Source organism: Labrus bergylta, chromosome 7, assembly GCF_963930695.1.
Source record: "Labrus bergylta chromosome 7, fLabBer1.1, whole genome shotgun sequence".
Taxonomy (NCBI): Eukaryota; Metazoa; Chordata; class Actinopteri; order Labriformes; family Labridae; genus Labrus; species Labrus bergylta.
The window spans coordinates 21,806,808-21,824,686 of record NC_089201.1 but is presented as its reverse complement, the minus strand read 5'-3'; the positions used below and the strand labels follow the sequence as shown (position 1 = coordinate 21,824,686).

The 17,879-nt window shown below is 38.7% G+C and overlaps 1 protein-coding gene across 1 annotated transcript in view; it reads right to left on the bottom strand.

Moving 5' to 3' along the window:
* plxnb2b (plexin b2b) overlaps nucleotides 1-17,879 on the bottom strand; it is a 130,099-nt gene that overhangs the window by 8,202 nt on the left and 104,018 nt on the right. Inside the window, exons 20-31 of the mRNA XM_065957021.1 lie at nucleotides 17,648-17,845; nucleotides 15,623-15,802; nucleotides 13,848-13,984; nucleotides 12,469-12,569; nucleotides 11,872-12,101; nucleotides 9,115-9,296; nucleotides 5,549-5,615; nucleotides 5,096-5,242; nucleotides 3,660-3,816; nucleotides 2,621-2,721; nucleotides 1,377-1,461; nucleotides 179-330 (exon numbers count right to left, since the gene is read on the bottom strand). Coding sequence (XP_065813093.1) covers nucleotides 179-330; nucleotides 1,377-1,461; nucleotides 2,621-2,721; nucleotides 3,660-3,816; nucleotides 5,096-5,242; nucleotides 5,549-5,615; nucleotides 9,115-9,296; nucleotides 11,872-12,101; nucleotides 12,469-12,569; nucleotides 13,848-13,984; nucleotides 15,623-15,802; nucleotides 17,648-17,845 — 1,737 coding nt within the window. The remainder of the gene's footprint in view (nucleotides 1-178; nucleotides 331-1,376; nucleotides 1,462-2,620; nucleotides 2,722-3,659; nucleotides 3,817-5,095; nucleotides 5,243-5,548; nucleotides 5,616-9,114; nucleotides 9,297-11,871; nucleotides 12,102-12,468; nucleotides 12,570-13,847; nucleotides 13,985-15,622; nucleotides 15,803-17,647; nucleotides 17,846-17,879) is intronic.

Below are 17,879 nucleotides of genomic sequence, written 5' to 3'. Positions count from 1 at the left end.
CTTCCTGAGACTATTTTAGCATCTGATTTGCACGATTCAAACGTGGAAGCCATCAATCAGTTAGCTTTTCAAGTGAAAAAAAAAATCAATAAAAGTATAATTACTATTTGCAGGAGACAGTTAAATTGGATAACTACTTCAGAAATGTCTGATTGATTAAATGAATCATTCTTTGTACCTTTACAGAAAGGAGTCGTGTTAGATAAATCTCTGTAATGGCTTTGGTCATCGACTTGTCCTTTATGCTCCCTCTTTTAGATTTGATCTCATCCAGCTCGTCTGCCGGCCTCACCAAATGAAAAACCTTGTCGTCTTCCAACAGAGCATTTCCTGTCAGAGGAGGAGAGAAACAACACTTTGAAAAACTTTCTTTGAATAATTATCCTCCTTTTTTTATTCATGCACACCCTCACAGAAATGATTCTGATGATTAAAAAGGGGAGCGTGTTTGTCAACTGAATTCAAATGCAGAGAGAATATCCAAGTAGACTTGTGAAACAATAAGCTACTCAGATATGCACATGAAAGCGCAGAAGATAAAAGAGCATATCATTTCAGCATAATCTAAGTGTACTATACATAAAACAGCATGCGTTCGCATGGTAAATGAGAGAGGGGATGTTTTCAAAAGCCCTGGGGAAAAGAAACAAAAGGCCAGCCTTAAATTAACAAGTAGACGTCTGATGTATACTTGTTTGGGTTCAACAAGTGTGTGTTTATGTTTTGATTTTCAATCAATCAAACTTTATTTATATAGCACCTTTCAGACAAATTAAATTGCAGTTCAAAGTGCTTTACAAGAGTGCAGAAAAGTTATTGACGAAAAAGTAGTTTATAAAATCATTGATAAAATCATTGAGAGACTAATGCACACCAATAAGAATTAAAAAATATGTATAAAAATGAAAAATAAAATACGACACATAAAAGCAGTAAGATATTAAAATTAATACATAGGAGAAAAATATTTAAAACTGTAGTCGGATAAAAAAGACAATACAATAATGTTAAGATTTGAATTTCTATAAAGCACTATATAAAAGCCAGACTGAATAAATTAGTTTTAAGACTGCGTTTAAAAATCTTGATATTCTCAGCTCCTCTCAGACCCTCAGGAATGTTGTTCCACAGTCTTGGAGCGTAACAGCTGAAAGCAGCATCACCAAAGGTTTTTGTCCTGCTCTGTGGAACATCTGAAAGAGAGGAACTGGAGGATCTGAGGGGCCATACTGGTTCATAAACTAAAATCATATCTGATAGGTAGTCTGGTGCAAGGCCATGGAATGCTTTATAAACTAATAAAATAATTTTAAAATCAACACGAAAACTAACAGGCAGCCAGTGTAAAGATTTTGTGTGGTTTAAGGGACACTTACGCTCTTCATGGTTTTCCTGATTCTGGTAGTAGTTCTGCTGAGTTTGAAAGACTTTGGACAGCACTAATGTGGCGTTATCTCGCACCTGGAACAAAGATAACAGTCTTTTGTTAGATAGAAGACGCACAACAATAGAGACTAACTTCACACATCTTGTATTTAAAAGGGGCTAAGACTGGGGTCAGCGGTCTCATTTAGTGCCCCAGAACTAATTCAAAATCAATACGATTGAATGGACAGCAACATTGGGGTCTTTATAGGGGTATTTACAGGCCATTTTCTCTTCAGTCAACCCTTTATTGACCCCCTCAAAACCTGTGATTAGCACTACTCCAACACAGCCAATGGATCTATAGCAGCAAGACTGCCCGATTGGAACAACTGCAGGACAATGGCAAGTAGCGTGAATGGAAGAGAAGCACCTTAAAGAAAGGGGGATTTAAGTGGCTGGAAAGCAGGACAACGAGGGGATATTTGTGAGTGACCTTTATTTTCCGAGGATCAATACAGTGCCAAGAAGATTTAGTGTTGTGTTGTCGCCGTTGAGAGCTGACAACAGCAGCCAAGACCAGGCGCTTTCAAATGACTGCCAGAAATTTTAAATTGCAGGCATGTCGCCAAACTGACAAAAGCAAAAAGTGAAGGAAAGAGTATGCATGGTGCTTTCTTTAATGTCTGATTTAAGAATACTAACAGTTCTACCTTTATTTTTTGAATACTATTTATTCATACTCATTCATGACAAAAGAGCTTACAACCTGTGAAATGTTCCCTAATCTGGAATTAACATACATTTTAATATTTATTTTAATATTATTACCATCACCAACATGTTAGAAACAGTTGCTTATTCATGTATCCAGCAGATACAGGCACCATTATTGTTCATTTTTACACTACACAAGTCATAAAATTAGAATATGTTTTATTTAGATATATGAAGACTGGATTGATTAGAAGAAGAGACTAATATAAATATTGACACAGGAGAATTAATTAACCTACCATATTATTCATACAATTGTATGCTATCTGCTGAACAGTAATACATTTAAAAAACACCACTATGACACATGATGTACAGCTCAGTCTCTAACAGAAAAGATGTGAAAAAAGGCAACCCCCTTTACATCCACACACCCACATACAAATCTATTTACCCACTGCCTTCTTACATCACATGCTTATTTTAGTCCGGTACTTTTGTTTTTCAAATTCATTTCAATAATTTCATCAGTACTCACATTGTAATGCGCCAAAGTGTTGATGCATTTCCACCTGCCCTCTTTCTGGGAAGTCAAGTCCAGATCTGACAAAATCTGCCCCGTTGAGCCCGGGCGCCACTCTGTTGTGAGAGCAGAAAGAAAGAGTCAATTATCAATCAACAAAATGATTTCTGCTAGCTGGGGTTGGGCTGCAAGGTTTACAAAAATTGTAATTCAGTGCTAGCTTATATTTTGATACTGATTGCATTTTTTTCACCATGGGTCACTGCTACCCTGAGGTTACACCACATTCATGTTTTTCTAAATAAACTGACATCCTATCCTCTCTCTCTCTCACTCACTCACTCTTTCTCTCACTCTCTCTTGGGATTGAGTGACACACTTGAGGTAATTTCATATGAAGTGTTAAGATCTGCATTTTCTGAATAATTAAAATCCTATTCTTAACAGTGATTTGCAGCTGAGCATTTTCAATTTGGAAAAAATCCAACACAACAGCCAACCTGAGCTCGACACCATCTGGGACACATGATTCATTTTCAAGTACCATCAAATGTAAGGGGGTTATATGTCTCTGATTCACCATGAAAGAAGCTAAATCTCTGCTTATCTAAAATGTATAAAGCAATGAGATCTACAGCATGCGTGGGAATAATAAAATGGCTTTGATGTTGGAAAACGTCCACAGAGCTTTTGCCTTTCAAGTCAGTCCCCGAGGTTTCTGACTACAGTAGCAAATAAAACATTGTTCAGGGATGAAGGCATTTTTTAACTTTGCTGACACTGAATAAAGTCCTAACCTCCGTGAAGCCTTTTTTTTAATTCCACAAAAGTAAACATAAATATGAAAAGATCATCCTCAAAATAGAGTTATGTTTGGACAAAATAATTAAGACTTTCTTAATTAGACAAATGCATGATTTATGCCCAAATGCCCTTCAGTCTGGACCGATATTCTCCATGGTGACATCCTCACCACTCCTTGTTACTCTTAAATTATTCATGATAATTACATGGTTCCTGCTTCATATCATCCTCCTCCTCTTCATTAACTCACCCAGCGTGACGCTGTCGACCTTTGGTCTCTGGGAGTACGGCAGGTTCCTGTACACCTGCTCTATGATCTTCTCTTTCACCTGTGAGATTGTGTCACAGTTCAGCACCTTGACGGGCGTCACGTCTGGGCCCTCTCCCTGCACCAGCACTTGCAAGGTCTTGAAACATAACACACAAACACATACAGAAAATAAGAGACCTCACAGTAAGCCAATTTGGTATCAGTGTGTGCAGAACATGTACACCTACGCACACAAATAACAAATATGCAGAAATATTCAAACATGGCCAGGGTACCCAACCACCCACCAACAAAAAGCACACCCACACAACCCAAGTCTCCTATGTCTGGATGTTGTCGTCATGGCAACCAGGGCTCTGTCAGCACACACAAACACACACACACACACACACACACACACACACACACACACACACACACACACACACACACACACACACACACACACACACACACACACACACACACACACACACACACACACACACTCTGTTTGACACCTGAGAGGACTTCTGTCACCATGGTCAGCTAATGACCAAGGCACAGCAGGAGCAAACTCTGACCCACCTACCCTCCCACAGTCAGTCACTCTGTCAGAAATAACTAACTGACCACTCCAAAGAAAATGTAGAAAATTCTATTGAAAAAGCAACACTCATAAGCCGGTCTGTTTTCAAGGTAGGAGGAGCACGCTGTGAAATAAATCCAAAAGGAAACCCAGCGTCGGCCTGTGAAATCAAGCTCATTGAGTTTTTTCTCCCTCCGTAATTCAATCACATAAGGCGATCCATCACGGCGGGAGACGTGTAATTCAGGCTAATTTGATAATTGTCCTCGACAACGGCATTACCCATGGGCCTTTTTATTTGTGCTGACTTTAACAGAAAACAGCTGTGTTCACATTAGCTTCCATTATTGAAACACGATACAAAAAGGGAGACCAATGCAGGCTTTTTCCCTGACACTTGAAAGCTGCCCAAATGGATATACTGAGCTGGTGCACGTGGGGGGGAAGGTGGAGGTGGACTTGTACTCTTTAGTTGTGATAACTTGTAGTACTTTTCATCCGAGCTGTGCATTTCACTGCTACATGGGAATGTGAAACCTGTGGGGTTTTATTTTTTTGAGCCGGGAACATTGACACTGAAAATGGATGTCACACAGAAATGGGCAGTCGCCTGTGGGGTTTTTGGTGGTTACCATGGCAACTGTAATGTGTGTGTGTGTGTGTGTGTGTGTGTGTGCGTATGCATGTTTGTATTGCTCACCAGGCACGGAACACAATGCAATCACAAAGCAACGTGTGCAGTTTATTTTTCCTAAGACTGAGTTTTTAACTTTGTATGTTTGTTTGAGTGGGGCCTTATTGTTTGTTTGTGCAAATGTTTGTGTCTGTGTGTGTTTGTCCATCTCACCAGGACGGAGTACTCGACATCGTCACCCAACAAGCCTGTGTCGTTGAGGGTGTACTTGGCTTTCTTCACTCTGGCGTCCACAGGCCCTTTCTCGATCTGGTGCTTGATGGCTCGGAACAGTTTGTACAAGGGCTCGCCTGCAGAGTCCTGGAACACACAAACACACACAGAGGCACAGAAGACCGTTTACAAGTTGTCTCAGATGCTGTCAAAAGCTAATTGTTGTGATTAGCAGTTTAAGAAGACAAAAAAAGCACATTATCAATACTGAGCACTAATGAAAGAAAAAGAGGCATCTCTGCACTTAGTCTGTTATCACTAACTTCAAATATACACATCAATACATATCACTACTGAGTTAATTAGCCTGTCTAAAAAACATGTATACATATTAGGTTTCCCCTTAGAATAGATTTAAATAGCATTTACATCTTAATTGACCCATAATCTTACCTTCAGAAACTGGTAGAGGCAGATTGACATCCAGTTACACAGCATCCTTTCTACCACCGTCTCTGATCTGGAAAGAGACATTAGATAAGTATTTGTTTTTTATCTTGTGTATTTTATTGATTGTGCATTGTTAAAAATAGTACATACATAACATTAGATAAGGCGTGCCAGGTGAATCAGTAATTTGCATTCCTATGCTATAAAATGATCAAAAAGTATCAACACTAGGTTGTTTCGTGTGAGTGTATCTTAGGAGCTTTAACATTTGTTTTTACATACTTTGTACCATGCTTTATGTTTTTATAATGCATTTTGTTGTTCCATCTGGCTGCAAGAGAAATTTCAATTTAGGACTTTTAAAGTTGACCATTTATGGTGATCCCCATTTTAAAACTCATATAGTGTTACAATGCTGGATTCCCATACTGAACGTGGTCAAAGTTTCAGATCATGAGCTACACTAATGTTGGATTTATCCCAGGATAAGTCTGCAGAGTGCGCCAAATAGAATGGCTTGTTCTTTAAATCATGCCATCGTTCCCAGATATGTAACCCTGCAGCGTTCTGTCCCCAGAGAGCTAGCCAATCAGAAGCAAGTGGGCACATGGGGAACGGAGCCTAGAAAGACACAGTAGCTGAAACGGACTATTTCATGCAGAGGCTGAATGAAGGTTTTTACTGATGCCAGTATAAGACAAATACGCTGCAAATCATGCAAAGCTGCTCTATAGGTTTCACAGGCTGACAACATTGAAGGTGAAAATTTGTATTATATCTTGTGCTAGAGCTAGTTGAATGCAAAGTAATACTTATCGTGGTATCATTGCATCCTCATACTTTTTTACAGACCACATTGTTAAGAGAGCTAGAAAATGTCAACAAGTGAAAATCCTGCACTGCTTGACATTGTCAACTCAGATATCTTAATTCAAAACTCATGTCAGTGGTCCCTTGACTGATCGCTTATCTTAATGTCAGATATCCACTGGTGGGGGGGCCTGTTGTTAGCAGCTAGCATGCCTAATTAGATATCTTGTGTATAAGAGGGCCTGTGTTGGCACAATGGCCTAATCAACATAATGAGGCTCTCCACTGGGGGACAATTAAGATGTGTACTTGCATAACAGCCAGTCAAGGCGTGCTGAGGCACAGTAGACAGTTTAGATCACAGAACCCCCTCCCAGCACTGATGAGCCACTGACTGTACTCTCAGACAAGTGGGTCCTGCTGCAAGAGGAGGGGATGGGCCGTGAATGATTTGACCTTGACGTTATTATAACAGTGGGGGAAAGGAAAATCAAAATGGACAGCTAAAATTGGTCATTCTTTTCTGAATGCTATTTACTTCAATCAATGTAGCCGGCTGAATGTTTGGATGTGCGTACACATCTTAGTAATAATGAGATCCTGCCAAGAGAGAAAGCATTGTGCAATTAATACGAGGCAATAGACAATCAATATAGGCAATATCAGAGAGAAATATGTGCAGTATTTAAGAAGAATAAATCAACATGAGCTATAATAGGATTGTAATAAAATAAAATAAAATAAAAATATTTTTTCACGACATGTCTTATTTCTTCATTATTCAATTAACTGATCTATTGGATTATTGTGTTTAGCATAAATAAGATGCCAAACTGGAAAACTACAAGACATTTTGTAGAAAGAAACCAGAAACGAGAATAGACACAATACACGTTAAAGCTCCTGTGAGGAACTTTTGGTTCATGCGGATTTTGGCGCCACCTGTGGACAAAGCTGTAACTCTTATCCCATTGCCTCTTCTGTCCAGTATTTGTGTAAGTAGTGTTTTGTTATCAATCAATCTGTTTTGGGTTTTTTTTAATCTCAAGACACTTGAGAACAGAAGAGCACGTCTGGACGATACTCTTTGTTATTGTTACAAATGTCGATATTAAAGTTGAATTTATCGGTCATAAAGAATCTTTCATTTCTGCAGATGCTGTTAATCACTTTGTCTGAAAGATGCCGCAGGAACGGTTTCAGGCATTTACAATCACAATATAGTACAAGTCAGTCTTAATACCAATTATTGCTAATGTTTATTTTTGTAGCCCATGAATAGGCATTGATATTAATTTCAGATTGTTTCATAATCAGCTTGAAAATCCTCACAGAAGCTTTAAATAAAGAGTACTAAAGGAATACAAATATTCTTAAGTTCTTTCCCAGCTCTAAATACAAAAGTCAGGATAAACATTGATCTGTACAGTTTGTGAAGAGAGTGATTATAAATTGGAATTTGGTGCAGGTTAGGTATCCACCTAAGCATGTCAGGTGAGATACAGTTTGGTAGATAAAAGCTGGATTTTGTTATAAAGCCTGTCACATGCTTAAGTAAACATCTGTTTTCATTGAAATGTCCACTGAAAAATCTCTCTGCTAAAGGACTCTGCTATAAATCAATTTGTAGAAAGCCTACAATGTGACATATGTATTCAGCCCAATTAAAACATTGTGGACAGAAAGTACATATTAGCATTTGCCTCATTGATTAACAGCTAGTAAAAGGAGATGAAGAAGCTGCTTAAGGGAGACAACAACAGAAGAATCCTCCTGAACATGGTGCATGGAATCCAAGATTGGAAAGAGAAGCAGACGGAGAAGCAGAAGGACGAGGCCTGGAATAGATCAAGCGGCAGTCTGGCTCTTCACAGTGGACTACAGTAGTCAGAGCAAAATTGAACAGAGAACGTGACAACAGAATGAAACAGTCCTCTGCATCTTGAAGTGAATCCCAGTCCTCCAAGAATGATTCATAACAGTGCAGCCAGGGTTTAGATATGAATTGATTGTCATCATGGAGCTCAGAAACAAGGACATCTTGTGATCTCAGTGTAAATTACACCAAACACGACAGCTTTCGGCGCTGTAAGCACCTTATGAGGATGTAAAGCTTTGCTACCATCAACATGATCAAATGCTTACAATGACAATGCCAGCGATTTCTTATTAAGGCTAAACACAAAGTAATGCTTAACAGATGGGAACTTTGTTAGTGATGGAGTTAACTGTCTATGTGAGGATGAATTTGATGATAGAAGGTAAAGCATGGTTTCCTCATTCAAAACAATACAGACTTTAACAAATGCTGATTGAAATCACATGTAGAATCTTTTAGGTTTTTTAGCACTGCACATCTTAATGTTATGTTTGCATGATGTACAAACGTGAAGCAAAACAACCCCCTCCCCCCCACCATAAATATAGACACAATGATCTTGACAAAAAAATGACAAAGATCCCACAGGTCCCCAAAGTCCACAGCAGAACTGATTCTTGTGTCGGTTTGAAACAAACACTCACAGCTATGGAAAGCTCAATGACTAAAATATCCAAAAATATTTTTGGTATGAACTTAAGAGGTAAACATATTACCCTCTAAACTTACCCAACTGGCATGACTGAAAAAGCATCCAAGTTATCCGGTATTCCATTATATCTTGCAGATCAGAACTTCACAGATACCAAATGTAGCATGGGTGTTAAGTGATTATGTGTGACTGCACAACAACAGCAGCACTGAGTTGCTCCTTTCTCACCTGCGCAGCATGAGTTTAGGGTTCTTGCTGTGGACATATTCCTCCATCAGCTCCAGCAGCAGTGTTCTCATAATGTCGGTGTAGTATTCAAGCTTCCCGTGCAGAGCCACTGTCAGCAGGGAGGCAAAGTACACCTTGGCCCTTGCGTTGAAGTCATGACTGCGCTCCAGGGTGCGGATGAACTATTAAAAAAAACACATACACAAAGAAAAAGGCAGATAAAGAGCTAAATTAACTATCCTGGCAAAGCTTTCACACACACTCACAAACCCATAACCAAATCCCACATTTTTTTCTTTTCAGTAATCAAAAGCCTAATACTAGTGAAAACAGAAGTTATTGAGGTTAACTTCAATTCAGCCGAGTAAAATGCTTCGGCTGAGAAAAGATACCAATTAGAGGAAGAGGAATCATTCACACATATGTAGTTAACACCTCAGAGGCTTTTCCTGTGCCAGCAAGATTGGATTATTAGGAATCTTCACACATCTCCCTTCACTGTCTTCTACTTCTCACTTCTAACACTGTACTTCACTAACTACATCATAAAGAAATCAAAGGAAAAGTGCATGAATTCAGAATAGATATGAAAGACCTCCCAGTGTACTGACTGTGGATTCAGGTTTAAACACTAAGAGATGTAGGGGAGAATGCATCATCTGTGTTGTGGAAAGTAAATCCCCATTAGTGTTTTTGTTTAATTTATATCTATCTTAGTTACGACAATGAAAAGTTGTGTTCCTATCTTTTTACAATCATCAGCAAATCCTGAGAAGAACCCATAACAATGAATCTGTCTTTTTAAAGGATTGCCCGTGAAGTCACAGCTTTATATAACCCTGTTAAAAGATTAAGAGAGGCATACCTCATCATTACGATGAACAAGGCCAGTAAAATGTGTTAGGAAACAACCCAACAAATGTATTTTTGATTTGTGAGTTGAGCTCCAAATGAGAGAGATGTGACTGTGAATGCTCAAAGATATGGGCCAATGTTTTTGTTCGTGCTACTTTTTTTTTTTTTTATCTGAGGAGTTAGTTAAAAATAAAATGAAATCACGTTCTGTTTTACATCTGTTTACTGTATGAAGTTTGCTTTAATGTTTTAACTGAAAGACTGTTTATCTAGATGATATGAAGACTGATCAATAAAATGTTTCAATAACACTTTGCCTGTTACAGAAAAAAACATGCGTCTATAGCCATGCTAAATGTTAGCTGGCAGTGCAGTGTCTTAAGCTTCATGCTAACCTCTTGATGTTTAGCCATAATGTGCATTATGTTCAATATTAAGCTTTGTATGTTAGCAAGCTAGCATAGGGCGCCAAAGAAATGGGTTCTAAAACCAGGAAGTAAGTTAGCATTTCAGCGCTTTTGGGGTTGAATGGGTCAGTGGTTAGATGCCTGAAATAAGGTCTGGGGTTAACACAAGCATAAGAGATGTTTGCGTTTTGTTGTACGACATTAAACACGTTAGTGATAACCCCCACTTGTGATTTTCAAAGTTTTTACGTGTCCTTAAAAAAGCTGCTGCTAACAAGTGGCTAAATGAAACTACAGTGCGGTTGTCGGGAACATTAAACATCATCATCTCTGTTTGAAGTTACAATTAGACACAAAGGTCTCCTGTAGGTTTAATCTGAAGCAATGCGACCATGGTGTAGTTTGCTTGTAGCTTAACGTTTTTTTTTACTTCTGGGGTTTGCATTTACGCTTTAAACATCTTAAAAGTGGTGTTCATTTGTGATCAATCTTTCTGAACCACACCTGAAAGCATGACAAACGTGTTAGCCACAGACCTTATTTTCTGCAATGATACAAAAATCTGATGCAAAAATCCAATTGGCTATTTTTTCAAGACCCCATGGCGATGCTAACTTCTGGGTTGGCCCACAAACATACTTAATTTGGTGTCTTCTCTATTAGCAATAATCACATGCTAATTAGCACTACAGTGGTGTAAGATAATATACATAAAATACTTTTCTAATTATTTCATCATAATAGTTAGGGGAAAAGGCTGCACGGTGATGCAGTGGTTAGCGCTGTTGCTTCACAGCGTGGAAGCAACAAGGATGCGTGGGTTCCCTCCAGGTACTCCAGCTTCCTCCCACAATCCAAAGACATGCTCGTTAGGTTAATTGGTGACTCTAAATTGCCCGTAGGGGTGAATGTGGCTGGTTATCTGTCTCTATATGTCAGCCCTGTTTATTGACAGAGTGTACTCCGCCTCTCACCCAATGACAGCTGGAATCGGCTTCAGCATCCCCGCTAACCCAAATGGGAAAAGCGGTAAAGATAATGGATGGATGCATAGTTAAGGGAAAACAAGAAACATTCCAATTTGAGGTAATGATTATCCTCTGCACATTTTATGACATTCAACCCATTCCACAATTTCCTTCAGAGGCAACCTGTTGGTGGCGTCAAAAGGAACCATCTGGAGATAGCCAAAAATCATCAGGCTACAACAGCTGAGAAACACGAGCGTCTGTATAAAATTAGCTGGCAATCAGCTGCTGAGTTGCTGTGATATTTCCGACTGACATTCCAAGAGCCCTTCTCCTAGTATGCCTAAAAAGTGTTAAACGGTTTAACTTTTCAAACACTTTGTAAAACTTGGGTTGTGAAGTATCTTGCAGTTATGTCTTTGTGAAACTGATTTTTCCCACTTGAACATTGCTGGTTTAAACTGTGTGTATGCAGACATTTTCAGTCTGTGACCTTGATGTGTTACATCCATGTTCAGTGTAATTACATTGATGAGGAAGGTCTTGGAGTTCAGGAGGTTGGAGAACTGGTTGAGTGCTTGAGTCACTATGGCACGGCGAGCCTCTGGGATGTCAAGCTTTCCTGTGATCATCACGTCATTGGCACCGTCCTTAGAGGGCAGGAAGAAGACACGGTCTGTGTAGGTTTTGTAGTCCAGGAACGGGATTCTTCCCTCACTGAGTTCATTGGTGTGGTCCTCCATCTCGATCATCAAGTCTGCGAGATGGAAAATGAAGAAAATAAAACCTCATTTGTATTTAATAGGCAGCTTTGTGTCGTTTGTTTGCTGCTCGTCTGTTTCAATCATTAGACTGTGAGAAAGCGAGAAGTGAGAGCGTGGCAGAGGAAAATTATTTCAGCTGTAAAAGATTGTTTTTTATTACTGTTGCTGCAAAACTGCTCCTCAATGATGATAACGTGACGTTAAGCAGGAGAATTAATTTAATTCACTGCTGTGCAATACATCAAAGAAATGTAATCAGAGCTATGAAGCATGTCATTACTTTATAACTTCTTAGAAACATGGATCATTTGAGGGGCATTACAGTTATTGCAGTTTCTGCACAGCTGCACTGTCTTGTACCTGTGAATTCTTTCTTGCAGCGGTCCCGCACACTCTCCTCCAGATTCTCCAGCTGGTGTTTCACTTTCTCATATTCACGCTCAGCCTGTTGACTCTTTCTCCTAAACAGATTCAACAAACACAAAAAACATCATGAGAATGACGTTTGTAAAAGTTAAAACTAAGTCTTTGAATAATATTGAGACCCCAGGAATGACATGTTACAATGTTACAACTGACTTTGCTGACGCTTTTATCCAAAGGGACGTAAGTAAGTACAACACTAATCTATTCATACACCGCCACCAAAGCAGCGGGAGCAATGCAGGGTTAGGTGTCTTGCCCAAGGACACATCGGACATGTTGCTCAGCTGGGGTTCGAGCCCTCAACCTTCTGGTTGAGAGGCGATGACTCTACTAACTGAGCCACAGCCGCCCCCTGATAAAGGTATCGAGCTATCGAGCTATCACATTTTGAAATCAGCCTTCCGACCATTCCAATCAAAAAGGCCTTAGTGAACTTAAAACCTTGAGTAATATTATGTAACAGAAGATCAGCAGTAGGAGTCTTCAGATGATATTCAGACTTATTTAAACATTTTGATGTGTTGTTGTGTTTCAAATTTGGGAATTGAACCTTTACTCCTGCCGATGTACATTAGCATAAAAAAAAAAAAAAAAATTCTAAACATTTTTTAAAACTGTGAAATGGTCCCGAAGTCAAGAATAATGAATGAATAATAAAGCTCCAGTCATAAGAATTCTGAGGGTGCACCACCTCTGGGTCCCACAATGAATCACATGGGTGTCAAGGTTTTTGAAAAATTAGAAAGGCAAATTGTTTCTGTTACACAATGTTCTTTTTATCTTGTCTTTTGGGGTTTTCTTCATTCAACCAAAATCTTCGGTATGAGGTAACAAAAACAAACTGTTTGACCTTTCTACAGTTTGTTCACCCATCAGATATCCGATTAGACCCTAAACAAAACTAAACGTTGTGAAAAAATGAAATATATGTAAAAAAGAAAATATAAATTGTTTGCCCAATTACTTTTTATATTAAATACACAAACAGTACGGACATATGAGGGACCTTAAAGATGAAGGAACAAAAAGTGATTTAATAAAAACATAAAGATTGATAAACCTAAAAGGCTAGAGGAACCTCAGGCATAAAACATAGCTTGTTAGTAAGTCAGATCGGTGACATTTTGTGATGAAGAGCACACAGAAATAGCCTCTCCTGAAAGTGAAAAACTGACACATACAAGATATAAATGGAGTTATGTGGCATTAAATTCAAGGACCAAGAAGTTTGGATAATTATTATGTAGTTTCTGCAGAACATTTCAAAAAAACGATGGTGTCTGTGGCATTAAAGCTAAATAACTCTAACTCACCTGTAGCAGTAGACAGAGATGGCGATGATGAGCAGCATGGGCACAATGACAGCGGGGACGATGATGTAGAGCGACAAATCATTCTTCTTCTCATACTGCACCGAGTCGACCAACCACTCCCTATTCCCAAACTTGATCTGGGAATAAACACAGAGAAAGAATGGTATCATCAGCATGAGCTCTCTCTTAAACCACAGATTTATACTGATAGGATTAAATGGTAAAGAGGAAGCAGGGACGGAGGAGAATCGACATAATAGCCCTCAGTTCTTCTAAAGCAGCGTCAGGAGCTTTCAGAGTTTTTAAGGTGTGTGGGGGATTTATAGGATGTTGTTCCCATATTAAATGTACAAAATGAATAAATGTAGAGAGTTAAATACTTCCTCATCAATCTTTTTCTATGTAGTTATTCTGTACTATTGATAGTCCAGTGGCATCACTTCATCATGCAGCACAGAGACACAGAAGTAAAACAATAGCTTACAGCGAGGAGCTACCCAGAGGAGAGGTTACAGTGCTCATCACAGTTGTGCCTAAGCCATTATTAAATGTAATTACACAGGCCTGTAACAACAGGAAAACTGTTAAGCAGTAAAAAAGTGGCATCTCAAGATGTACAATAGTCATGCCTTTAATTCAATTTTCAATTCAATTTATTTGTATAGCGTCAACTCATAACAAGTGTTATCTCAAGACACTTTACAAAAAGCAGGTAAAATACCTTACTCTTTGTCTGTTAACATAACGAAAGAGCAGGTAAAAAGACCTTTCGTCAACCAAAGATCCGGTGGGGAGGGGGTAGGGGTGGGGTGGGAGAGGCAGAGTTAAGATTTATGTGTATTTTAAGTGTGTGTGTGAGTGTGTCTGTGTGTGGAATGTGAGTATGTTTATTTAATGTTTTATCCAAGTACTGCACTTAAGAAAACAGTGAGAATCTTCATTCAACATATTTTTTTCAATTTAAACACATTTCAGACGAGCATACTGCTCCTTTCACAAATGCTGTAACAGATTGAGATTATTGTGTAACAAACGTTCAGCAGAATTCAAGGAGGCTGATGCTTTATTATAAACTTAACACACCAAGACTATACACAGAAAGTAGAGCTGAAACAATTAGTGGACAAACAAACAAATCTTTAACAAATGATAGTCATTTTAAACATTTTCTTTGGGGGGGGGGGGGGGGGGGGGGGGTTGAACCGAACCCAGTAAACATTTGATAAGTAGAAAAAATAATCTATTTATTAAACTGCTATGTAGCTAATATTGAAGTTATTTATATTAGTTCCTTAAAAAAACCTAAAATCAACGGGATAAAGTGCAGCTTTCCAATGTATGCTTTAGAACAGTGGTTCTCAACTGGTCAAGCCTCAGGACCAACTACCAAATTGTTTCATAAAAAATCACGACCTACGTTTCTGATATTTTTCAATCAACTAGATTTTATTTAATAAAAAATGGTGAAGTTTGGACCTCAAGACTGTACAAAGTGTGATAATACAAATGAACAGAACAAAAAAAAAATGTTTAAGCGTTTTAAAGACTTTTTGACAAAATAAATCTTCCAGGCACACCTTCTCGACCCACTGAAAACAGCTCCGCGACCCACTTTTGGGTCCCGACCCACCAGTTGAGAACCACTGCTTTAGAATAAACAATCTTATGATTTAATATACAGTTTGTAATATTCATTGGGGGCATTTGTTGTGTAGTACAGATTCTGAATGCCTTCTTCACCCCTATTTGTTTGATTGCTCTCTGTCTGAACTGACCGTTAAGTCCAGCAGCCTGGGCCGGGTGTCTCTGCGCTGGAGTCTGGAGCGAGCGCTGGGCGGGGTGGAAGGCGGGTCCAGAAATAACTTGTCGTCCTGAAGCGTGTTGACCAGACAGGGAACGTCGCCAACAAACGCTTGAGCCTCTTTGGCCGTCATAGCTTTGGAGAATCCCCGACCCTGCAGGAGAAGATCAACTGTCAAGCTCAAAATCATCAAATTACATCGGAAGAAATTAGTTTCTGCATTTACATACCATCAAGTCATCATATGAGGAGTATTGAAAACATAATTGTACGCTTTTTCATTATTAAAGAACGGAACGTTTATGAGAGTTATTATTATATACAATGTAAGCACATTTGCAAGTAAGACGCTTTGGGCAAAGCTCCAGTTAATCGTTCAGTCCTGGCATTGAGTCTGCACATTTCTACAGTACACGTCTGTATCCACAGACATGATTTCAATTACTCTAATGCAGTCTGAAATCATACAAAGGTGAAGTGAGCCAACATCTACTGTAAGTAATTATAAAGTAAATGGTAAATGGACTATATATAGCTGTATGGCGCTTTTGTTGTCTTCCACTCAAAGCGATTTTGAAACCACAGGTCACACCTTCCCATTCACACACTGATGGCAGAGGCTTCTATGTGAAGTGTCCTTCAGTATTAACCAGTCCATTCATACACATTTACACGCCCCTGATGCAATGTGGGGTGAAGTGTCTTGCCCAGAGACACATTGACATGTGGCTGCAGGAGCTGGAGATCAAACCCCACGACCTTCCACCTGAGAGACAACTGACTCTACCACTGAGCCACAGTCACCCCACAAGGACTCAAACCTCTTTTTGCAGATGCTTTCCTTTACTTATTTACCTAAAACTTGAAGTCTAAAGAAACTTTCTTTGTAGAAAGTGTTTGCCAAGGAAACTTCAAACTGACACAAAGGGGTAATGAGATATACCAGTAAGATAAATGTACCTCTGATTTACGTAAATTGACAAGCAGCTGATTGACCTACAATTGTATCGATATGATTAAGGTTATTTAAAGGAGTCAATAGTAATTGCTGATTTGCTGTCTTTCGTATTCTTATGTGAAAGTGATCTGAATATCTTTTTAATGTCATCACAAGTAACAAGGATATGAAAATGTCACACATTAGGCTGGGGGAAATCATGGTGGGCATTTCCCCCTTTTTTTTCAGATTTTATGAACGGATGGGAAAATAATCATGGATTATTGCTTATATCTATTCAGAACTTGCAACAGTATGACTGAAACCTGTTATTATAATATTTTTAATCCTCTTAAAAGAGAAAAATCTTTTAAACTTAACTTTTCTCGTTTGTTTTCTTTATCGCTATCATCTTCGCATTTTAAAAAAACCGAGGTCCAGAAATCTGATAAGTTACAAATTACATGACTTTATGTTATAAACATTCAGTTGTCAGTGAGAGTTGACTGCTTTGTTTAAAAAGTAGTTTGACATAATTTTTTGTTAAATTATTTAACATAAATGAACTGTAAATGAAGGCTTAATGTGTTTCACAAATAATCAGACATGCTGTTTATTGAGTCTGCAAAAATATAAAAATATCCAGAGTATAAAACTGTAAATTTGATGTTAGATTATCCAGTAATTCAAAATAAATAAAAAAGAACCAACATGGATTATCAGGAATATGGTTTCTTTTGCAGTTAATCATCTCGTGCCATTTCAGATTCATCATGTGAAACAAATAAACGTCGATAATTGCAACTATTATCCTCCATTTGTCTCAGTTCATTTGATTTCTAAAAATAATCACACCACTGAGCTGAATTATTAAATGTGCTTCTATTTGCATAATTTCTACATGCAATCAAACTTAACCATAACTTGAGCAGCTAAAGAAGGAAAATGCTGCAATTCAGCATCTTTTCCATTTTTGTCACCAAGTCCGATAATAACGGCATTGTGCTTAATCCCTTCACATTAACCGCAGCGTAATAAGGAGCCTAAGCAGCCGGTACTCACAGTGACGATGATGATGCTGGCCTCGGTGATGACTTTCTTTTGCAGCTTATCAAAGCAGGGGTCAGGGTGGTAGTCGAAAGGCTTCAGCTCCTTCACCCAGTTGTCAAGCTGGATGTAGGTTTTATATGGCTGGATCAGGGAGTCGTTCACTGTCGGAGACCGAAACTGGATGACTGTGTCATTCTTCTCATGAGCCTCCTGAATGTGTAGGAAAGAGTCAAATATCACAACT